Source organism: Anser brachyrhynchus, assembly GCF_964034855.1.
Source record: "Anser brachyrhynchus genome assembly, chromosome: 17".
In the NCBI taxonomy this organism is placed as follows: Eukaryota; Metazoa; Chordata; class Aves; order Anseriformes; family Anatidae; genus Anser; species Anser brachyrhynchus.
The window spans coordinates 13705843-13728383 of NC_137710.1; the positions used below are offsets into that span (position 1 = coordinate 13705843).

General features: G+C 68.7%; 2 protein-coding genes across 6 annotated transcripts; one reads left to right on the plus strand and one right to left on the minus strand.

Annotated features, from left to right (window-relative positions):
* The first annotated feature begins 753 nt into the window (after positions 1–753).
* On the plus strand, positions 754–9127 carry GAS2L1 (growth arrest specific 2 like 1). Its single transcript, XM_080558908.1, has 6 exons — positions 754–1000; positions 1914–2570; positions 5000–5107; positions 5422–5518; positions 5772–6024; positions 7184–9127. The coding sequence occupies exons 2-6, from the start codon at positions 1920–1922 to the stop codon at positions 8301–8303; spliced, it is 2229 nt and encodes a 742-aa protein (XP_080415034.1). The 5' UTR covers positions 754–1000; positions 1914–1919; the 3' UTR covers positions 8304–9127.
* A 239-nt stretch (positions 9128–9366) lies between these two features.
* AP1B1 (adaptor related protein complex 1 subunit beta 1) lies at positions 9367–21611 on the minus strand. Of its 5 annotated transcripts, none has more exons than XM_080558903.1 (23): positions 21521–21611; positions 20470–20522; positions 20278–20383; positions 19496–19631; positions 18759–19004; positions 17945–18135; positions 17273–17494; positions 16213–16333; positions 15897–15992; positions 15414–15529; positions 14944–15109; positions 14464–14562; positions 14130–14389; positions 13545–13746; positions 13154–13174; positions 12840–12869; positions 12590–12733; positions 12345–12490; positions 11750–11879; positions 11584–11668; positions 11115–11201; positions 10678–10832; positions 9367–9997 (listed from the first exon to the last, which is right to left on the minus strand). In XM_080558903.1, exons 2-23 carry the CDS (start codon positions 20504–20506, stop codon positions 9923–9925), a joined length of 2871 nt encoding a protein of 956 aa, XP_080415029.1. In that variant the 5' UTR covers positions 20507–20522; positions 21521–21611; the 3' UTR covers positions 9367–9922. The 5 variants fall into 5 exon arrangements, with proteins under 5 accessions (XP_080415029.1, XP_080415030.1, XP_080415031.1 ...); XM_080558904.1 differs by lacking the exon at positions 21521–21611 and adding an exon at positions 21500–21503 and having other exon boundaries at positions 20470–20526; XM_080558905.1 differs by lacking the exon at positions 13154–13174.
* Positions 21612–22541: the final 930 nt, after the last annotated feature.

Below are 22541 nucleotides of genomic sequence, written 5' to 3' on the forward strand. Positions count from 1 at the left end.
GAGCCCTGCTGCAGCGAGCGGCTGCTCTGCCCCTGCCTCAGTTTCCCCCTCTCCGTGGGGCTGGGGCCAAATCCTGTTCCCGCACTGAGCCACCACGAGGTGCGAGGTCTGGATGGTGCCTCTGTTCCTGCCTCCCCACGGCCACGTCCCCTTCATGTCCCCACGGCTGTGTCCCCCCGTGTTTGCGTCCCTCTGTGGCCATAGCCCTGTGTCCCTGTAGATGTCCCCCCCGTGTTGGCATATCCCTGTGGCCATACCCCCCCCCGTGTCCCTGTCCCCCTGTGGCCACATCCCCATCATCCCATACCCCCATGTCCCCACGTCCCTGTCCCCCCGTATCCCTGCCCCCCCAAATTCACACCCCCCGTGTCCCCATAGACGTCCCCCCCCGTGTTGGCATGTCCCTGTGGCCATACCCCCCCGTGTCCCTGTCCCCCCGTGTCCCCATCGCCCTGCCATCCCACCCCCCATGTCCCCATACCCCACGGCCCTGTCCCCCCGTGTCCCTGCCCCCCCAAATTCACACCCCCCGTGTCCCCACGGATCCCCCCCCCACCTCCCTGTGGCCACCCCCCCCGTGTCCGTGTCCCCCCGTGTCCCCATCCCCCTGCCCCCCCCCGTCTCCCCCCCGTGTCCCCATCCCCCTGCCCCCCCCGCCGCCCCCCCCGGTCCCGCCGCCCCCCCCGGCCGTGCCCCCGCCCCCGCCGCTCCCATCCCGGCCCTTTCTGGGCCGGCTCCAACTTCCCGGCCGGGCGCGGCGGCGGCGGCGGCGGCGGGGCTGCGGTGGGGGCGCTCGGCCCGGTTCGGCCCCGGTTCGGCCCCGGTTCGGCCCCGGTTGGGCCCCGCTCGGCCCCGGGGGCCGCCGGCGGATGGCGGCGGGGGCGCGGGGCCGGGTGGCGGCGGCGGGGCCCCCCCCCGGCGGTCAGAGCCCGGCCCGGCCCGGCCCGGCGGCAGCGGCCCGCGGCGGGGAGCGGCGCGGGGGGAGCGGAGCGCGGGGCCGGTGAGTGCGGGCCGGGGGGGGGCCGGGGGGGGAAGGGGGGCTGGGGGGGGCTGCGTCCGGCCCGGGTCCCCGTGCCCCCCCCCCCATCCCCCGGTCGGCATCTGCCGCGCAGGTGCTGCCCCTCCCCCGACCCCCCCCCCCCGCCACCGACCCCCCCTGCTCCGGCAGTGAGACCCCCCCCCAAAAATGGACCCCCAGTTTGAGAGCTCGCCCCTCCCCCTGTTAACCTCCCCCCCCCCAGCACAGCGCCCCCCCTCCAGCAGACACCACCCCAAGACCCCCCCCCCGTACCCCTCCAGGGCACCCCCTGTCAGAGCCACCCCCCCGGCAGACACCACCCCAAAACCCTCCCATTCCCCCCGGGCACAGCCCCACTGCCCCCCCCCGGACACCCCCGTGTCAGTGCCCCCCCCCAGCAGGGACCCCCGGGGTGAGGGGTTGGGGTGGGGGGGCTCTCCCCAGGGGCTCACTGGCTCTTGTGACCCCCCCCCCAATGTCCACCCCCCCCCAGTGCAGCCTCCGCAGCTCCACGTTACACCCCCACAGGGTTGCTTTTCGGGGGGTCTCCCTGGACGCCCCCCCCCCCCCCAAGGGTCCCTCCAGGAGGCACCCAGGGTGCTGGCAGCCGGGCGGGTGGGTGCCACCCACGATGACTGGGCAGCTTTGGGATGGGGGGGGCAGTGGGGACATCAACCCCATCGGGGGGGGGGCACACAGCACAGCGGGGTGACGCGGGGCAGAGGGGACACGATGGGGGTCCCGCAGGCGGCGGTGACATCCCCCTGCCCATGGGGGGACGCTGGGCGGGAGGGGGCACCGGGCGGGGGGAGGCTGTGCTTCAGAAGGAGCTGCTGCGGGGGGTGCAGGGTCTGAGCCCCCCCCCAGTCCCTAACGGCACCCGCTGACCCCCCAGCTCGCCATGGCCGACCAGAGCAACATCCAGTCGGCCGCCTCCAAGAGCATCCGCCCGTTCCGCTCCAGCGAGGAGTACCTGTACGCCATGAAGGAGGACCTGGCCGAGTGGTTCAACACCCTCTACGAGCTGGACGTGCAGGCCGACACCTTCCTGGAGAGCCTGGAGACGGGCTGCGCCCTCTGCCAGCACGCCAACAACGTCAACCGCAGCGCCGGGGACTTCCAGCGGCGGCACCCGGCCGCCGCCGCCCGCATGCGTGTCCCCCGGCGTGAGGTGGTCTTCCAGGCCCGCAACGTGGCGCCCGGCTCCTTCATCGCCCGCGACAACGTCTCCAACTTCATCCAGTGGTGCCGGCAGGACCTGGGCATCCAGGACGTCCTCATGTTCGAGACCAACGACCTGGTGCTGAAGAAGAACGAGAAGAACTTTGTCCTCTGCCTGCTGGAGGTGGCCCGGCGGGGCGCCAAGTTCGGCATGCTGGCCCCCATGCTGATCCAGATGGAGGAGGAGATCGAGGAGGAGATGCGGGACCAAACGGCCTCCGGCGCGCTGGGCGTGCACCACGAGGGCCGGGCCTCGCGCTCCCAGGCCCTCGCCTCGGCCGGCGGGGCGCAGCGCCTGGCCCTGTGCGACCTGAGGAACCTGGACGAGCTGGTGAGCAGCGCGGCCGCCGGGCGGCCTCGTGTGGGCGAGGGCCTCCGCTTCCTCCGGCGGGGAGGTCTGGCCTTGGGAGGTTCTCTCTAGCCACCCAACGGGGAGCTCTGTGGCCCATGGGAGGTCCTGTCTAGCCACCCAACAGAGCTGTATGGCCCATAGGATGGCCTCTCCATCCCCCCAACGGGAGCTCTATGGCACATGCGAGGTCCTCTCCATCCACCCAACTAGGAGCTCTATGGCACATGGGGGGTCCTGTCTAGCTACCCAACGGGAGCTCTATGGCCCATAAGATGGCCTCTCTATCCACCCAACTGGGATCTCTATGGCCCATGGGAGGTCCTGTCTAGCTACCCAATGGGATCTCTATGGCCCATGGGATGGCCTCTCCATCCACCCAACGGGGAGCTCTATGACCTATGGGAGGTCCTCTCTATCCACCCAAGAAGGATCTCTATGGCCCATAGGAGGTCCTCCATCCACCCAATGGGGAGCTCTATGACCCATGGGAGGTCCTGTCTAGCCACCCAACGGGGAGCTCTATGACCTATGGGAGGTCTTCTCTATCCACCCAGCGGGGATCTCTATGGCCCGTAGGATGGCCTCTCCATCCACCCAACCCGGACCTCTGTGACCCATGGCAGGTCTCTCCATCCACCCGCCCGGGCTCCCAGCAGCCCATGGGAGGTCCTCCCCGTGCGCCCAACGGGAGCTGTACGGCCCGTGGGAGGTCCTCTCCGTGCACCCAACCAGGCTCTCCGTGCTCTGTGGGAGGTCCTCCCCGTGTGCCCAACCAGGCTCTGGCCAGCCCACGGGGTGCCTGCGCTACCCACCTAGCCAGGCTCTCTGCGGTCCGTGGGAGGTCCCCGGCCGCCCCGCTGGGCTCCGTGCCCTCCCGGCGCCGGGGAAGGGCTATTTCGGGGGCCGAGGCCATAATCGCAGGGAGGACGTGGGTGTCACCGCCACCACCACCTCCTCCCACGGATGTGGGGCTGCCACCCCGCGGTGGCCTCCCCGGGGACATCAGGAGGGGCGCCGGGGGGGGCACACGGCACCGCGGGCGGCTCAGCCGGGATTAGCGCCGTGCTGGGCGCAGGATCCGGCCCGTGCGCAGGGCGGATTAACGCGGCGGGGAGGGGCGGGGGGCCCTGCCCTCCCCTGACCCCCCCCATCCCCTAATCCCAAAGCCGTTTTTTAATCGAAACCCCGATTCCTCCCTAAGTCCCGCAGCCTGACGCAGCTCGGGGAGGGAGGCGGGGGGGGGACATGGGGGTGCTGCTGCCCCCCACCCCGGGCACCCCACCTGCCCCGGTCCCCCCGCCGGGTGCTGCCAGCCCCGGGTGCATTTTTCCGGGCTGCGTAATGCCTCGCCATGGGCTTTTATGGGCAGCGATGGAGCCAGGGAGGAGCCTGCATCCGGCCTGGCCCAGCCACCGCACCGGGGGACGGGTCCCCAGGGGGGGCAGCGCTCGTCCCCACGTCCCCAGGGCTCGGGGTCAGGCCCCGTGGCTCCCCGCTGCCCGCAGCCTCCTCCCGTGCCTCAGTTTCCCCACGGCTGAGGAGCTCGGGGGGGGCCGCATCCTGGCCTGGCTGGAGGAGAAAGATGGGCAGGAAGGAGGAATTGCACAAAAAAATAAGAATAAAAAAGAGGAATTGCTAAAAAATAAGCAAACGGGGGGGGTTGGCGAAGCCAGAGAGGTGCAGGTGCTGGGAGCACCGTCGCAGCAGCACCCTCCCCAGCAGCACCCACCCCTCGGGCCGGGCCCGTGCTGATGCCAAACCCCAGCTGGGGCTTAGCCCAGGCACAAAAGGGGTGTGCCAGGGGGTCCCTGTCCCCAAATCCCACCCCCCGAGCCCCCTGTGTCCCCAGGCTGTGCCCCTGTGCCCCGCCACTCCTCCAGCCAGGGCAGGATGCGGCCGCGTCCCCGCGTCCCCCGGCGTGGACCGGTGCCTAATCCCTGACGTCAGCCCCGCGGCTTCCCGGCCCCACGGGCGCGGGCGGACTGGGACGGGGGACGGCGGGGGTCCACAAGCCCCTTTGGGGACCTCCCCCGCCGTGGGGCACAGCCTCGCCGCCCCCCAACATCCTCGCTTGTTTTTATCCGTGCCAAGAATTAAAGCCTTCCTGAGTGGAAAAACCCACCCCGGGGACACGCCTGGGAGCCGCGGGAGGATTCTGGGGCTTTTTTAATTCTCCTTTTTTTTTTTTTAACGGCTGTTTTCGGTGCCCGGCTGTGGGAAGTCCCTGGGGCCCCTCTCCCAGGGAGGCTCTGCGGGCGCTGCGGCCCCCGTGGGTGCCCCCCAGCCCGGGGGGCACACGGGATGGGAGCTGCTCGGCTCCCCCCCCGCCCCCGGTCGTGGCCGGGGCACGCAGCCAGGTTTTGGGGTGGGGGGGCTGACCGGGGGGGGTCTCGTCTGTCTGCCCACAGGTGCGGGAGATCCTGGGCTGCTGCACGTGCCCGTCCCAGTTCCCCATGGTCAAAGTCTCAGAGGGTAAATACAAAGTGGGAGACTCCAACGCGCTGATCTTTGTTCGAGTAAGAGCCGCCGCACCCCACCTCCTGCTGCTTCCCCTGCCTGCGTTTTGGGGGGGAGGGGGCTGGGGACCCATCCTGTGCGGTGCTGGGGGGGGTCCGTCCACGGGGGAACCCCAGGAGGGTCAGGGTTTGGTGCCCCGGGGCTCAGTGCCCCCAGCCCCGGGTGAGGACGGGATTTATCGTTCCCTGCACACCCCCCCCCCCCCCGCCTCCCTTTGGGGACCTGGTGGGGGCTCCCCCCGCACCCTGGGGGTCCATGATGCCATTTTGGGGGGTTTTGGGGTTTTCGGGCTGATGGCATGCCCCCTGCCCAGGTGCTGAGGAGCCACGTGATGGTGCGCGTCGGCGGCGGCTGGGACACGCTGGAGCATTACCTGGACAAGCACGACCCGTGCCGCTGCGCCTCCCTCTGTGAGTGCCCCCCCGGTCCCCAAAGCCCCCCGCTCACCCCCCCGTGGGGCCGTTTCCCCGTGGGGCGGCCTGCGCGGGGCTCTGATCCGGCTGAAACGGGGGAAAACGAGAAAAGTTTGTTCCCGCTTTCGGCCAAATCAATTCACCCCGGAGAAGGCCCCGGGTCCCGGCACTGCGCGAGGGGCTGGGGGCGGGTGGGACGGGGCGAGCACCCCCTGACCCCCCCCCCCCCCGCGTCCCTTTTCCCTTGCAGCCCACCGCCTGCCCCCCGCCCGCCCCCCGGCCTTCTCCCCGCAGAAAGCAGCCGCCAGCCCCAGCGCCCCGCGCCGTGCCGAGCCCGCCTGCCCCGGGGACCGGGACCGGGACCGGGACCGGCGGCTCCCCGTTGCCGGGGGCTGCCCCCCGCCCAGCGGCATCCCGAAGCCGTCGGCCGGTGCCGTCCTGCCCCCGCGGGTCCCCGCGCACGGCTCCGCCAGCCCGTCCAGGAGCCCCGGCGGCGCCCTCAGGTAGGGCTCAGCGCCCATGGGTGCTGCTCGGGGGGGGGGGGGGGGGGGGGGGGGGGCGGGGCCCCACGGGGACCGAGCGGCACCACAGTGCCCCCCCCCCCCCCGCCTCACTGCGCAGGCGCGGTGCGCGCGGCCCGGGAGGGGCGGGGCTTCGCGGGGCCACGCCCACTGCTGAGATTGACAGGAGGGGGCTGGGGGTGGGGGGGGTAATGGGGGTGCAATGGGGGGTAATGGGGGGTAATGGGGGTGTAATGGGGGGTAATGGGGGGTAATGGGGGTGTAATGGAGGGTGCAGTGGGAGGTGCAATGGGATGTAATAGGGGGGTAATGGGGCTGTAATGCGGGGTAATGGGGGGTAATGGAGGGTGCAGTGGGAGGTGCAATGGGATGTAATAGGGGGGTAATGGGGCTGTAATGGGGGTAATGGGGGTGTAGTGGGGGTGTCATGGGGGTGTCATGGGATGTAATGGCAGGGTGCAGTGGGAGGTGTAATGGGGGGTACTGGGGGGTAAGGGGGTGCAATGGGGGGGTAAAGGGAGGTAAGGGGGGGTGTTAATGGGGGGGCAGTTCGGTGCAATGGGGAGTAATGGGGAGTAATAGGGTGCAGTGGGGTGTAATGGGGTTGCCATGGGATGCAATGGGGGGGGTGCAATGGGGGGTGTAATGGGGAGGTGCAGTGGGGGTGTAATGGGGTGTAATGGGGGGGTAATGGGGTGCAATGGGGTGCAATGGGATGTAATGGGGGTGTAATGGGATGTAATGGGGGTGTAATGGGGGGGTAATGGGGTGTAATGGGGGTGCAAAGGAGGCTGCACAGGGCACAATGGGGGTGCAGGGGTGCAATTGGGGGGGGGTACTAGGGCTGCAATGGGGCTGCACAGTGCAAGGGGGGGGGGCGGAGAGGGTGCAGGTGCAAGGTGTGCAATGGGGGTGTAATGGGTGGGTGCAGTGGGGGGGTCAGGGGTTGCAATGGGGGTGTACTGGGGGGTTCAAGGCATGAAATGGGGGGGGCAGTGGGGGGGGTTCAAGGGGTGCAATGGGGGGGTGCAATGGAGGCTGTAAGGGCATGCAATGCGGGGGTGCAATGGGAGTACAATGGGGGCTGCAATGGGGGTCCGGTCCCCTCACCCTCCTCTTCCTCTCTCCCCCCCCCTCCCAGGCCCCGTGACCCCGCTCCCGCCCGCGCCCGGCGCCACTCCGGGGACAGCGACTCCTCATCGGTGTCATCGGTGTCCTCGGCGGGGCCACCGCGGGGCCACCGGCCTGCAGCCCCCGCGGCCCCCTCGCCCCGCCGGCAGCCCCCCGGCCGCAGCCGCTCGGGCGACCGCAGCCCCCTGCCCCTGCGCAAGCCCCCCGCGGGCCTCGGGGACGAGCGGGGCCGCCCGCGTGTCCCCAACGGGCCGGGCACGGGGCCGCCGCGTGCCCGCAGCCAGGGCCGCCCCGGCGCCGAGGCCGTGCTGCTGATCCGCCGCGGGCGCGATGGGCAGCACTCGTGGGCACGCACCGACGGCGGCACCCGCACCCCGGCCAGGGTCCCGGCCCCCCGGCGCTCCTCGCTGCCCGGGGGAGCGGGACGGGACCGGGACCGGGACCGGGACGGGGACGGCGATGGGGACGCCTTCCAGGAGGAGCTGGAGGAGCTGGTGCGGAGGCTGCGGGCGCCGCTGCGGCTGGAGCCCGGGCAGGAGCAGCAGCTGCTGGGCAGGCTGGAGGAGGAATTTTTGGCTAACACGCGGCTGATGGAGCTGGAGGACGGCGAGCCCTCGCCCCCCGCCGCCCGCCCGACCCAGGGGACCCCCGAGCCCGGCGGCGGGGCGGCCGCCGACTCGGCCTACTGCTCCTCCTCGTCCTCCTCGTCCTCCCTCAACGTCTTCGGCAAGCACGGCGGGGCCGGGCCCCCCCCGGCCGCCCCCCACCCGCAGGAGGGCAGCGGGGGGCACGGGCGCCCGTCCAGCTCCTCGGACGAGAGCAGCTTGGTGCCGGCCTCCGGCGCCGAGTCCGACCTCGAGTGGGTGCCGGCGGAGGAGGAGGAGGACGACGAGGGGCCGGGGGACGCGGGGATGCCGGGGGTCCCCTGCCCCGCACCCCCCGCCCCGCGGCCCCGCGCCAAGCCGCGGCTGGACACGCAGCCCGGCAAGAAGCCCTCCCGCATCCCCACGCCGCGGCCCCCCGGCGGCCCCCAGCCCTGGCGGGCCCTGCAGAGCGTCCTCTCCTCCCTGCTGGAGCCCCCCTGGGCGCCGCGCGAGGCCGAGGGGCTGGAGGAGGACGCCTGGCCCTGATGGGGGGGGGGGGGGGTGCAGGTGGGGGGCACCCCCCCGGGGCAGCGATGGTGGCCACAGGGACGGTCCCCGGGCAGGTGATGGGTGCTGGGTTGGGGTGGCCACGGGGACGGGGTGGTGGCACCGGTGGCACCCGGGGGCTGTCGGAGGGTGGGGGCCCCAGGAGGGCCCCAGGGTCCCCGCGGGAGCAGCCCCGTGGCGGGGGCTGGAGCAGGGGGTGCGCCCGGCCGGCCATAAGCAGGGCTGGGGGCGCCCGGCGCCTCTCGTCCTCTTGGCTTCTCGTCCCACCTCTACTGCCCTTCCCCTTCCCCGTGCCTTTCTTCTCTTCTCCTCCTCCTCCTTTCCTTGCCCTTCTTTTTCTTGTCTTCCTTCTCCTTGCCTTTCCCTTCCTCTTCCCCTCCTGCTCCTCCTTTCTTTGCTCTTCTCCTTCGCTTGTCCTTTTCTCCTTCTTTCCCTTCCTCTTCTCCTTGTCCTCCTCCTCCTTCCCTTGGTCTTCGTTTCCGTCCTTTTCCTTCTACTTTCCCTTCCTCTCCTTCTCTTCCTTCTCCCTTGCCCTTTTTCTCCTTTCCCTTCCTCTTCTTGCCCTTCCCCTCCTTTCCTTGCTCTTCTCTTCCTGCCCCTTCTCCCTTTTCCTCCTCCTCTTTTCCTTTCCCTGCCCTTCTTCCCTTCCTCCTCCTTCTCCTCTCCCCCCACGGACACCACCCGGGGACCAGCAGCTCACCTTACCACCCTGACCCCCCCCAATCCCGGGGGTCCCCCCCATGTGTGCGTATTTAAGGCTCCCCCACGCGCTCCCAGAGCCAGTAAAGCCCGAACCGAGCTGAGCCCAACGCCTCCGCTGTCGTCTGTCCGGGGGGGTGGCAGAGTCGTGGACCCCCCCCCTTTGCCTTTGCCCCCCCCAAAAAGCACGTCCCCGCCGCGCGCCCACCCCAGGGTGCCGGTACCTGGGGCACGGTGAGGGCAGGGCACTGCGCCGAGGAAGCTCGCAGCACCCCGAGCCCCCCCCGGGGGGGGGGGCTGCGTGGGGCAGATGTCACCTTACGGCACGGAGGGGACACAGGCTGCGCGTTACGTATTTTATATATCTATATATTAGGTGGTTCCTGCGGGGAGCTGAAGGCCTGCACCGCACGCTTCTATCGACGGGGGATCGATGGCTTTATTTGGGGGGGGGGGGAGCCATTCGTGCCACCGCTGGGGAAGGGGACACGGCTTCTGTGTCCCCAGGGCCGGGGGGGGGGGACGGTGGGGAGGGGAGGGAGCCGCAGCCCCCAGCTGGGGGCCTGGGGCCGAGTCCGTGCTGGGCCCCCCCCTGCGAAGCCAGGGAGCCCTGCAGGGAGGAAGAAGCCCTTTTTTTGTTTGTTTTCTTTTTTAAACAGCACTCCAAAATTTCAATTTGATGCCTTGAGCCCATTGGGGCAGTAGAAGCATCCCCCGTGGTGGCGCGGGGGGGACCCTCTCCAAGGCAATCCCCCCCCTCTGGGCCCCCCCAGCCTCAGAGCCAGCCGGGGGGGGGGGGGCACGGATCCGTCGGCAGCCCCGGGGGGGACCCAGAGAAGCGGCGGCTCCGTGCTGGGGCTGGAAGGAGAGGGAACATGCAGGGGGCCGCGGCCCCCCCGTCAGTTCTTCAGGATGGTGTCGTAGGCCTGGTACACGTGCTGGGAGACCTCGGGCGCTCGGCATTTCAGGGAGAGCTGGGGGGGGGAAAGGGGGGGGGCGCTTACGGGGTGCCGGGAGCTCAGCCTGCACCCCGGGGCCTGGGGACAGCCCCCAGGGGCCAACGGATGGCACCGAGCCCCCCCAGCCGCCCCCCACGGCCACGTTCACATGCAGGGGGGCGTCCTCGCGGGGCTCTCCCCCCGAGGCATCGCCTGCGCTCGAGCTGGAGGCGCCCCTGGAGCGCAGCACGCGTGTGCAGGAGGGGGCCCTGCGGCTCTCCCCATGCAAAGCGGCCCCCCCAGCGGTGCCCCCCCGGGGTGCTGGGCCCGGCCCCGAGCCCCCCACCCCTCCAGGGCTGGGGAAGGGAGGGAGCAGGCGGCAGGCACAGCCCCGAGGCAGGGTAGGACCCGTTGTGCTGACCTCCAAATCCTGCAAGCGCGGGGCGGGCGGCAGCGGGCGCGCAGCGACGGAGACACAGAGAGGGGAGTCAGCACCGCCGCTCACCCCCAGCGCCCCAAAAAGTCAGCGAGGATGGGGACAGGGACAGGGGGCTGCATCGAGCGCCGCGGCTTAGCCAAGGGACTTCGGGGGGCTGGGACCTCTCTGCTCCCCCTCTGCTGCCTCCCCGCTGCTGCAAGGGCGACCCCACAGGGACCCTGCGTCCCCCCCCCGGGCACGCGAGGGGCACGGGGACGGCGAGGGGCAGGGGCCGTACCGTGAAGGTGGGGTTGCTGGGCTGGATGCGGAGCTCCGCCAGCACCCAGATGCCGTTGGTGAGCTTCAGGGACTGGTAGAGCATGTCCTGGCCCTCCACGTTCCTCTTGGCGATGGTGAAGATGTTGCTGCCTTGGAGCTTGCTGCTGACGGCGTCTGGGGGGGGGGGGGGGCAGAGAAGAGCTCAGCACCAGCTGGAGCCGGCCCCGCTCCCAGCCCCAGCACCGCCAGCCCCATTTAACACAGCAATGCCCCTCCTGGGGCACCGAACATCTCCGCTGGAGGCCACCAGGCCCCAGGCTGCTGTGACCACCTCCGTGGCCATAGGGCAGGGGAAAGGGGAGCCCCCCCCTTTCCCCAGCCCAGCTGGGGTGAGCTGAGCACCGAGTCCAGCCCCAAGGACGAGGCTGAGAGCCCCTGGGAAGGGTTTGGACCCACCTGCGCTGAGGGAACAGTCCTTGATCTGGAACTGGGCTTCGTTCTCGTTGGGGATGTCCTTCCAGGTGGCCAGGAACATCTGCCGCTCTGCAGCCACGACACAACCGGGCGGTGGTGCCGCCGGAGGAGCCGGCTCCTCCTCCAGCCCCCGGCCCCGGCGCAGCACGGGGCCACGCTGTGCTGCCCCCCAGGGCCGGCGGGAGCACCCTGCCGCCCCTCCGGCAGCCCCCCGCGACCAGCCTCGCCCAGCTGCTCGCTGCTTCGGGGTCGGCCAGCTCGGCTGCCTCGGGGAAGAGGCTCAGGAATGAGAGGTGGTGGCCCAAGGCCACCTGGGGCCACCTGGGGCCTGGTCACACCGCGGGATTCCCGTGGGATTCCGGCTGCCCGGAGCTCCCAGCTCCATCCCCAGGGCTGGGAACACGGCCGGGAGGATTTGAGGAGAGGGGGTGGCACCCGTGCTGCGACTCACCCATCTTCCCGTCCTCCACGAAGAGGATGTGCAGAGGGTAGAGGGTGCTGAAGTAGAAGACATCGATGTTGTTCTTCACCGCAACCTGGGAAGGAAGGACAGCGGGACGTCAGCAGGTGCCCGGGCGCCAAAGGGAGCTCCCGGGGGGGTCGGGGGGTGCCCCCACCTGCAGGTTGTTCAGGGGATCCATCTTCATGACGGAGCCGACCGTGTTGAGCGGCAGGGAGATCTCCACCGACTGGTTGGGGGCGAGCGGCGCGTGGACCTGCAGGGGGGCGGCCGGGGCCAGGCCGAAGCTGGGAGGGGGGACACGGGGCGAGGGGGGGTTAGGGCAGGGGGTCCCACTGCCGGCTCTGGGACCTCCCCAGCTCACCTCCCTGCACCCTGATCCCCTCCAAGAGCCCAACCCATTCCCGCCCTGCCCATCCTGGGGCAATCGGAGGCAGCCCCCCCAGCCTGGCACCCTTCTCCTCCAGATTTCCGCTGATTTTTGGTGCTCCCCCACTACGAGCACCCCTCGGTGGTGCTCCTCTCGGTGAGGACAAAGCATCGGCTCCCCAGGAGAACCAACGAGGACGCCCCGCGCCCAGCGAGGCGGTCGTGCCCCGGAGAGCAGCCTCCTCAGACAACTTCTCAGAGGCTTCGCCTTGGCGACCATCACATCGGCGCCATCAGGGAGGGAAGGATCATCACGCGAGGCCGTTCCCCGGCGGCTGCCACCGCCACCAGCCCCTGGCAGCGCGGCCCCGGGGGCGCCCCACCTGTTGCGGTTGAACTGGATGGCGAAGTCGGACATGACCTGCAGGGCCTTGTTGGTCAGCACCAGGTCCATGGAGATGGAGCCCACCTGGCGGCTGAACGTGCCGGAGATCTCCAGCCCCTTGGCCTTCATGGCGGGGAGCCACACCTGGGTCCAGACACAAAATCCACGTGGTTTTACCCCCAAAATAAACGCTTCGGTGACCAAACCCAGCCCGGGGCAGCCGGACCCCGCCGCCCCACTCACCGATTTGGGCGCCACGTAGGACCCCGACAGGGTCCCCACGCCCCCGGTGAGGTCGAAGAGGTCCCCGAGGCCGCTGCCGAGCGGCGCTCCCATGCTGGCCGGCACCGCGGGGCCGGGCGCCGCGAAGCCACCGCTGCCACCCATCTGCGGGGGACAAGGGAGCGGGTCAGGGGACACGGCGGTGAGGAGGAGGAGGAGGAAAAAAAGAGGAGGAGGAAGAGGAAGGTGCAAGGGGCGCGAGGGCACTCACAGCGGGGCTGCCTCCCACATCGCTGCGCAGCTGCAAGAGACAAGAGAGCGCTGTCGGTGCCGAGGGGCCCCACGGGACACCCCATCACGGGCACTTCCCAAAAGCTTTGGCGTGAGTGAGCGAGGGCTCGGGGTCGCTAGGGCTCCCCAGGCACGCCGAGAGCCGGAGGGACGAAGGCTGAGCGCTTCGGGGGCTGGCTGTCCCCAGAGGGGTCCCGAGGACACGGCGGGGGCAGCTCCGCACCCAGCCCTCGGGGCAGGGGGCTGCGGAGGTGGGCAGGGGGCTAGAGGGCTAAGAAAAGGGCCGCTGCATACCCCTTCCGACTCGTCCCCCATCTCCAAGCAGAAGCAGGCAAGGCGGAGAGGAGAGCCAGGCGCATGCAGAGAGAAGCCAGGAGAGGAGAGACCAAAAAAAAAGAGAGACAGGAGATAGGGAGGAGGGAACAGAGGTTAGTCCTGCCCCGGCATCTTCTCCTCGTGGCTCTGGGGCGCGCAGGGCACGTCCCCACGTCACAGAGCTGCTCGGGTGCAGGCACCGAGGAGCCCTGCTCCAGCTGCCTGATGGGATGAGGTTAATTAGCACCCCTCATCATGAGCCGGAGAAGGAACGGGCTAGCCCAGACGTCTCCAGGTGGAGAAGACAATCCCACCCCCAGGAGCCCCAACATCCAACCCCAGGGCAGGAGCACGCGGCGCGGCGACCCACCAGGCTATCCAGGCCCCCTCCCAGGAGGTCCACGGCACCCATCTGCACGGAGGAGGCGGCGAGGGGGGGCCCGCTGACCGGGGGGCCCAGGTCCAGGTTGAGGAGGTCGCCCAGCAGGTCGCCCTGCGCGGGGATGACGGCCGGCTGCTCCGCCGCCTGCCCGGCCGAGGGGGCTGCCTCGGGGCTCTCGGCGCTCTCGCTCCTGCAGGGAAGGACAAGGGAGAGGCATGAGATGCTGAAGGGCTCTGCCTGAGCCTGCTGGAGCCCCCGCGGCTGAGAGCCACCCAGCTGGGCTTTGTAGCAAGATGTCCCATCCGACAGGGCTCCCAACGCCATCCTTGAGATCCACCTTCCACCTAAACCTCCGATCTCCAGGCTTAGGAGGACAGCATGGAGTCCATACTGCTCCTGCTTGGGGATGCTCCTACAGGGAGCCCCCCCTTGAGGACACCCAGCTCACCCAGCCACGCTGTGACCACACCAGGACAGCCAGCCCAGCCCCGCGTCCATCCCCATCACACACACCCAGCTCCGGACATCCCCGTGGGTGGTGGGGACAGCTGGCAGCGAGGAGGGGACACTCACGAGCCCGTTCGCGGGGGCAAGCTCTTGTGCACGACCCCTCTGCTCCCCTCCACGAAGGCGCTGGGCGGCTTGTGGTAGACGGAGGCCAGCGTCCCGATGTAGCAGATGAGCTCGTCCAGCAGCGTGGGCTCGATCAGGTCGGTCTCCTCGGAGATGAGCGGCTTCTCGGCCAGCACAACCTCCTTGGCGGCCACGGGGTCGGTGGAGAGCAGGCGCCAGTAGATGTAGCCGCGGTCCCGCAGGTCGGGGTTGTCGGAGTCCTTCGGGAAGCAGGGGGTCAGTGCCGAAACACGGGGCGGGGGAAGCTTGGCCCCCTGCAGGAGCTGGTACCCACCTGCGTGGCCAGGCTCAGCACCTGCTGCACCAGCTCCTGGGTCTCGGTGGGCTTCTTCAGGAAGAGCTTCACGATGGCCGTCAGCAGCTGCAGCTGGACCTGCGGGCAGACAGAGCAAGAACACGTGAGCTGTCCCCGCACACGCCGCTGGGACGCGATCTTGCACAACGGGTCGGAGGAAATTTCCATGGGTGACCCCCCTCCAAAATTTCCCCCGAAAAATCACCTGCCCCAGCTGAAGGGGCAGGCGCAAGCAGCCCCCCCAAACCAACCCGCCGCTTCTTCAGCTCCAAAGGGCAGATTCTGCGCTGGCACGAGGTGACCAGCGGGTCCCTTCCAGCCTCGAAGAGGGGAAGGTGCCCGGGTGGCACTTCACAGAGGGTGCCCCACACCCAGCGCCACACGAGGCGCTGCGAGGACACCTCCAGGGCCCCGTGACACTCGCGTGGCCGCCAGCTGCGCCCCCCAGCCCCGCCACACCTGGGTGCTCTCGTCGTGGAAGCCCTCCAGGAAGCTCTCCAGCAGCTCGTCGGCGTTGTCGATGCGCTCGGCGTACTCGCCCACGATCCAGATCATGGCAGCCCGCGCCTCGGGCTCGTCCAGGGAGTCGAGGTTCTCGCACAGGGTAGCGATGACGCTCTCGTACCTGCCGGGGCAGGGACGGGTCACCCCAAATCCCCGGCTCCGCTCCCTCATGTTGCCCCGTCACCAGCAGCAGGACTGTTCCTGCTGTTCCCAAAAAGTTCCTGTTTTCCTGAAGGAAGACTTTGGGACACTGCCCACGCCACCCCTTCGGAGAATTCACTTCTCAGCCCCGTCTGTCTGGTCCCCACCCTCTCTCCGAACCGCTGGCTACTCGTGCAGACTGCTGGCTTACTGGTTATCACCGCGCTGGGAGCACCACGTTAGGAGCCGGGGGGGAGCTCCGTCCCGCCCCTCGCCCCACGCACTTGTTGGGGTACTTGCGGAAGATGTCCTTGATGACGACGATGGCCTCCTGCACCACGTAGTTGACCTTGGTCTGGATGAGGTCCAGCAGGGTGCTGACGCAGCGCTCCGCCGATTGCTGCCGGGGGGGTTCGGTCAGCGATGCCCTCACACCCTCGTCACACCCCTCCGTGCCCCCAAAACCCAACGCGGAGCAGAAGGGGGACACACACAGGTGCTCTCTCCCCTTCCTGTGCCCCAAATCCTAAACCAGCTGCAGGCAGCGAGGGGATGTGACGCACTCCTTGTGCCCCACGGAACTGCTCTGAGCCGCCCCCAAGCCCCACCAAAGCTCCTCGGGGATCCTCTTTGGGATGCAAGGCCTTCAGCTCGCCCAGCACGGGCTGGAGCAGGATGCTTGCCCGGCCACAGCTGGCAGCAGGACACAAGGTGACACAAAGGACGGCGTGCCGAGGTGCACGTGTCCCCTTCCGCACCGGCCTCACCTCCACCTTGATGGCGCAGCGGCCGATGGCTCGCACCGCCTTCCTGACGAAGTCCACGTCCACCTCCGTGGCGTACTCCTTCAGCTCGGCCAGCACCTGCCGGGGGGACGAGGCGCTGAGCGCGGCGCGGCCGGGAAAGCCCCCAACCCACAGATCCCCCCGACGCAATGCCCCAAATCCCAGCTGGCTGCCAAGCCACGGCCGGATCAGGAATTTAACGGGGCAGCCGCGGCCCCGGCGGCACCGGAGCATGGGACAGGCAGGGGGAAGCGTTAACGGGGACGGCCAAGCCCCTCGTGCCCGCCCGGAGCCCGACCTGCGCGATGTTGGCCTGGGAAGCCAGGCGGATCATGATGTCCAGCTTCTCCAGCTTGACGTAGATGGGGTCGTTGTACTTGACGAAGAACACCTTCATCTCGTGCTTCAGGATTTCGGGCCTGGGGGGCAAGGAGAGGCAGTGATTAAGGAATCTGGCTGAGGTGAGCGGAGCTGGGAGCTGCCAGGGCTCCAGGCCAGGAGGGTGAGGCTGCCCGGCCATAAGCACAAGGTTTTGGGGCTGCTCAACGCCCAGGGGTTCAAGATGCCACGATTTTCCCCTGACAACTCTTGCCCTTGGTTCCCCTTTGCGGACACATGCCCAACCTTGCCGCAAACCAAGACCAGCTGCAATGCAACAGGGGACGCTGGCCTCGGCGAGGTCGGGTGGGACACCCTGGGGGAGCAGGGACGCCAGCCCAGAGCCCAGGGCCAAACTGGACCTTCCTCACCACAACAGCCTCGAAGGCGGGGAAGGGGGATGCCAGGTCCCCGAGGAGCCAAGCTGCTTCCCGCACGCCCCCTCGCAGGGGCGCTAATTGCTTTCCACCTCCCCCAGGAGCTGCTGCTAGTTTTAATAGGCCACAGCGGCGATGCCGGCAGGGCGATGGGTCATCTGACCGCAGCTCTCCAGCTGGCCGCTGCCGCCCTGAGCACGATCACGGGGCCTCGGCCACCTCCTGCCCTCCAGCAACGTGAGATGGGCCAAGGGACAAGGGGACTTTCAGGACTCGCTTGTTTGATAAGGACGACCAGGTAGAAACAAGTCACAAAAATTCCTCACCAGACTAAAACGACTGAACCAACGCCTCAGCTTTTCGCCTTTCCATCCTTCCCTCCCCAAAATAAAAAAATAAACTGAAATAAACCCTCTGTGGACTTCCCAGCTTAACTCCCTGCCCACTGCCTCTCCTGACGCCCTGCGCCCAGCCCTTGGATTTCAACGATTGGAAGGAGAAAACCCCTGCGCTGGGTCGTGTCGCCAAAGGCTGGATGCCACCACGGCCCTCGGGAGGGCTGGAGCACGGGGAAGCAGCGCCCGTGGGCAGGAGGACACGCACCTCTTCTGCACGATGAGGTTGATGTTGCGGAGAGCCACGTACTGCAGCTCGGGCTCCGCGGAGAGCAGGGTGACCAGCGGCGGGGCCAGCTTCTTCAGCAGCGTGCCGTAGTAGTCCAGGTCCTTGGAGAGCATCTCCATGAACTTCATCAGCACCTTCACCGCCGACAGCACCACCGCCGAGTTGGCGTGGGACAGCCGGGGCGTCACCCGCTCGCAGATGCTGGAAAAGAAAAAAAAAAAGGGGGAAAGAGGCAGTCAGAGCCCAGCATCCCACTTAGAACTCCAAGGAACGTCGGCAGTTTGCAGCACAGCAGGCGGCCACCACTGAAGATCCCCATAAAAGCCGAGCAGCTGGCTCTTAAACGCTCCCGATGATGGTTATTTCCCCGTGGCAGGGGGAGCTCCCTAGTGCCCAGCCCCTTCTCCCTCACTGCACGGTGAGACCGTGTTTTGAAGTGGCTGGAGAAGCCCACTCCCCGTGCCACCGTGGTGACAGCACTCCCTAAGGGACCGCGGGGTCCCCAGACACGGCGCCGAGCAGACGTGGGCTGCTCCTCGCCTGCAGCAGGAGAGGGAAAGGAGAGGAGAGGGAGAAGAGAGGGAGAGGGGAGGGGAACAGGCAGCGCCAGCCCCGTCCTGCCTCCGCCCTGCCGCCCCCAACCTCCCTCACCTCTGGGCCTCCCGGTCGTCCTTGGGCATGTAGTTGGCCAGGCAGTCCAGGATGAAGATCTGGCCCCACTCGGTGCACTCATTCAGGGCCGTGAGCAGCTTGTTGATGGACTGGGGGTTGAGGTCCAGCAGGTTACTGCTCGGGTGCGACTCCGCGATCTCTGACAGCGCCGCCACCGCGTTGGCCACCACCTGCGGAGGGGACGGGACGCGCAATGGGACAAGAGCCGTGTTTAACGGCCCAGGGGGAAGCTGGTGCAGGAGGATGAGCTGCATCCTCAGCGTGGGCCCCCCGCTCCCACATCTGGGCGCCAGCCTCCCCCCGCCAGCTGGAGCGCAGACGGGCCGTCAGCAGCAGCGCGGCCCCGCCGCCCACACCGCGGCTCTCCCGGGGGGCCGGGCTGCTCCCCGCTCCCCACCGCTGCTCGGCGAGTTGTGTGGGCAAACCCCAAAGCCCTGATTCCTCCCGTCCCTCCCCGCAGCTGCAGCGGGTCTGAGCTGACAGCAGCCATGGGAAGCAGACATGCAGCACCGCGGCATCCCCGGCCAGCAGCTCCCCACTGCTACCCGCCCCGATCCCCCAGGGGACAGGAGCTAATCGCACAGGGATTAACGCAGCCCCACGGCTAGCAGCGGCCAGGAGACAGCCACACAACACAGAACACAGCCCCAAGGACTGCTGTCCCTGGAAGCGGCCTGCCAAGCACCAAAAAGCGCGAAGACACGAAGGGGAGCACGGGAGCGAGGGTGTGGAGACGAAGGAAAGAGGGAGGACACCCGCCGCCACCCGGCCGGGGAAGGCAAACCCTAATCACCATGGGGTTGGAGTCCGAGATGAGGTCCTTGAGGGTGTCCAGGAAGCCCTGGTCCTCCACCAGCTGGGCGTTGATGTCGTGGAGCTTGGCCACGCAGACGGCCGCCGTCTTGCGCACGTAGGGGTCCTCGTCCTTGAGGCACTTCCGCAGGGGCTCGCAGAGGTACTCCGTGATCTTGTCCACGCGGATGCAGCCCATGGTCCGCACGGCCAGCGCCCGGATCAGCGGGTTCGGATCCTCGCAGTCCTGTGGGGACAGAGGGGACGGTTAAGACTCCCAGCTCCTGTGGCCACAGCCATCGGGACCTCAATTCTCCTTCGGGTTCCCGAAACCTCGAGGTTTTAGTGCTCAGGTTGCGAGAGGAGGTGAAGCGAGAGTGCCTCCCGCGGGAGGGGACTCATTCCAAAAACTGGAGCATGCCAAAGCCTTAACACCAAAAACATTCCAGAGGTGCCCCAGCCATCTCCACTGCTTACGTCTCCCCTGCTTACACTGAGGTCCCAAACCCCGCAGAACATCCGCCAGACCCGGGGCACACCCCAACGGGTGAACCGCTTTTTTTCTTTAAAAACAAACAAACCGAAAACCCAACAAACCCCAAAGTCCCTGGCAAACCTTCCCACCAGAGGAACCTCACTCCTCAGCTCCTGACCCCACCACTGGGGCCCTCTCTGCCGGTGCGAGGCGAGCCCCGAGCACGGCCGGGCCACCCCGCGGGCACGCGGCGCTCCCGTCACCTTGACGAAGGTGTTGACGGCCATGATGGCCATGTCGGGCTGGCTCTTGGCGTAGTTCATCAGGTAGAGGTAGACCAGCTTCTTCAGCTCCAGGTTGTCCGTCTGCATGCAGTTCACCACGTCCGGGAACAGAGCGCTGCAACGCAGAAGCCGCTTCGCCACGGAGCGCAGCGGGCGCTGAATGGCCCCCGGGTGGGCGGGGGGGGTCAACGTAGGTGCCCCCCACCGGGGCAGGTGTCCCCATTGTCTTGGGAGCGTGCTGCCACCAAAAAGTGTGGGTGGCCGAGGGGGTGGCTGTGCATTGGGATGGGTGGGAGGCGTTTAAGGGGCATGGCATAAAGGGACGAGGTGGGACACGGAGGGACGTGGTGGGACACGATGGGACACCATGGGGCATGAGGGGACGTGGTGGGACATGATGGGACACCATGGGGCATGAGGGGATGTGGTGGGACACGAGGGGAAGTGGTGGGGCACGGAGGGACGGAATGGGACATAGAAGGACATGGTGGGAGATGATGGGACACGCTGGGGCACGGAGGGATGTGCTGGGGTGACACGAACAGACTTGGGGTGACACAAAGGGACTTGGGGTGACACGATGGTGGCTGGTGCTGGGGACCTGTAAGGCCTGATCCAACCCCAGGAGCACCTCACGGGGCACCCCCAAGGCCCAGGCAGCGTTATGGGGCCGGGGGAGCGCAGGGAGCCGCCTGCTGCCCCCTCGGAGAGCCCCAAAACGAGGGAATCCCACCCCAAAACCCGTCAGCGGGGCCGCGCACCTGACGTCCTTGCCGACGGTCATGGAGGCGATCACCTTCTTCACGGCCTCCTTCTTCTTCTCCTTCTTGTCGCTGTTGAGCTCGGCCTTCAGCTCGAAGATCTCCCCTGGGGCCGGGCGGGACGGGCGGGCATGGGGACGGGCCCTGGGAGCCCCCCGGCACCCCTCAGGGCCAGCCCGGGCCCCCCCTCACCTTTCTTGGTGGTGGTGAAGTACTTGGAGTCCGTCATGGTGCCGCCGCGCCTCCTGCAGGGCGGGGGGATTTCACTGATTTGTGGCTTTTTTACCCTAAAAGCACCTGGGGCCTGATCCGAATCCCAATCCTTGTCCCGATCCAGATCCAGATCCGGATCCCGGTCCCAGCGCCCAGGGGGGCTGCAGCTCGCCCCCGGCCCCAGTCAGCCCTGGTCAGTCCCGGTCCTGGTCCCAGTCCCAATCCCAATACCGATCCCGGTCCCAGTCCTAATCCCAATCCTGATCCCAATCTGGATCCCAATCCTGGTCCCAGCACCCAGGGGGACCGTAGATCGCCCCTGGCCCCAACCAGCCCCGGTCGGTCCCAGTCCCAATCCCAATCCCAGTCCCTGTCCCAGTCCTAATCCCAATCCCAATCCCAGTCCTGATCTGGATCCCGGTCCCAGCACCCCGGGGGGTCACAGCTGGCCCCCAGCCCCGACTGGCCCCAGTCGGTCCCGGTCCAGGTCCCGGTCTCGGCCCCGATCCCGATCCGGATCCGGATCCCGGTCCTAATCCCAATCCCAATCCCGGTCTCGATCTAGATCCCAATCCCCATCCCAATTCCGGTCCCGGTCCCTGCACCACAGGGGGCCGCAGCTGGCCCCCGGCCCCGACTTGCCCCAGTCGGTCCCGGTCCCGGTCCCGGTCCCGGTCCCGGCCCCGGCCCTGATCCCAATCCCGATCCTGATCCGGATCCCGGTCCTAATCCCAATCCCAATCCCGATCCCGATCCCGATCCCCATCCCAATTCCGGTCCCGGTCCCTGCACCCTAGGGGGCTGCAGCTGGCCCCCGGCCCCGACTGGCCCCAGTCGGTCCCGGTCCCGGTCCCAGTCCCGGACCCAGCCCCGATCCCAATCCCGATCCTGATCCGGATCCCGGTCCTAATCCCAATCCTAATCCCGATCCCGAACCCGGTTCCGGTCCCAGACCCAGCACCCCGTGGGGCCGCAGCTCGCCCCCGGCCCCGATCAGCCCCGGTCCCGGCCCGTCCCGGCCCCCCCGCACCTGCCCCGTCCCGGTCCCGGTCCCGGCCCCGCCGCCACCGGCCCCAGCGGAAGTGAGCGCGGGGCGGGAGCGGTTCCGGGGCGGGGGGCGGGGCTTGGGAGCGGGGGCGGGGCTTGGGGCGGGGAGCTCGGGGTGGGGAAGGGGCGGGGGTGGGCACGGGGGGGACGGGGGGGACGGGGGGGGCAGGGGGGGACACGGGGAGGGACACGGGGGGGGACAGGGGACGGGATGGGGGAGGGCGTGGGGCATGGGATGGGACACGGGGGTGGCACGGGGGGGGACAGGGGCTGGGGACAGTGGGGACAGGGGCTGGGGACGCGGGGGGGGACGGGGTAAGAGAGCGGGAGGGGACAGGGGACAGGGCAGGGCTCGGGGGGGGTCAGGGATGGGGTGTGGGGAGCGGGGGGGGGCAGGGGACAGGAGGGCGGTGGGACACGGGAAGGGAGCGGGGCTGGGGAAGGGCGCGGGGACAGGAGGTGCGACAGGGCACGGGGGGGGGAGGGCAGGGCTGGGTGTCCCCCCCCCGAGCTGCGTGTGTCCCCCCCCCACACCCGGAGCCACCGCGTCCCCACCGGGATCGGGGCCACCCCGCTGAGCCCCTGTGCCGAGCCAGGGGACGGGAGTGCCGGCTGGGGGGGCGGTTATGGGGGGGCTATGGGGTGGGGGGGTTATGGGGTGGTGGGGTTATGGGGGGGGTTATGGGGGGATCATGGAGAGGTTACGGGAGGCTTATGGGGGGTTATGGATGGTGGTGGGGGTTATGGGGAGGTTATGGGGGGGTTATGGGGTGTGGGGGGGTATTATAGGGGGTTATGAGGGGGTTATGGAGGAGTTATAGGAGGGTTATTGGGTGTGGGATGTCATGGGGGGGCTACGGGAGTGAGGGGGGCTATAGGGGGGTTATGGAGAGGTTATGGGCGGGTTATGGGGTGTGGGGGGGTTATGGAGGGATGATGAGGGGTGGGGATGGGTTATGGGGGGTTATGGGGGATGTGGGGGGGTTATGGGGGAGTTATGGGGG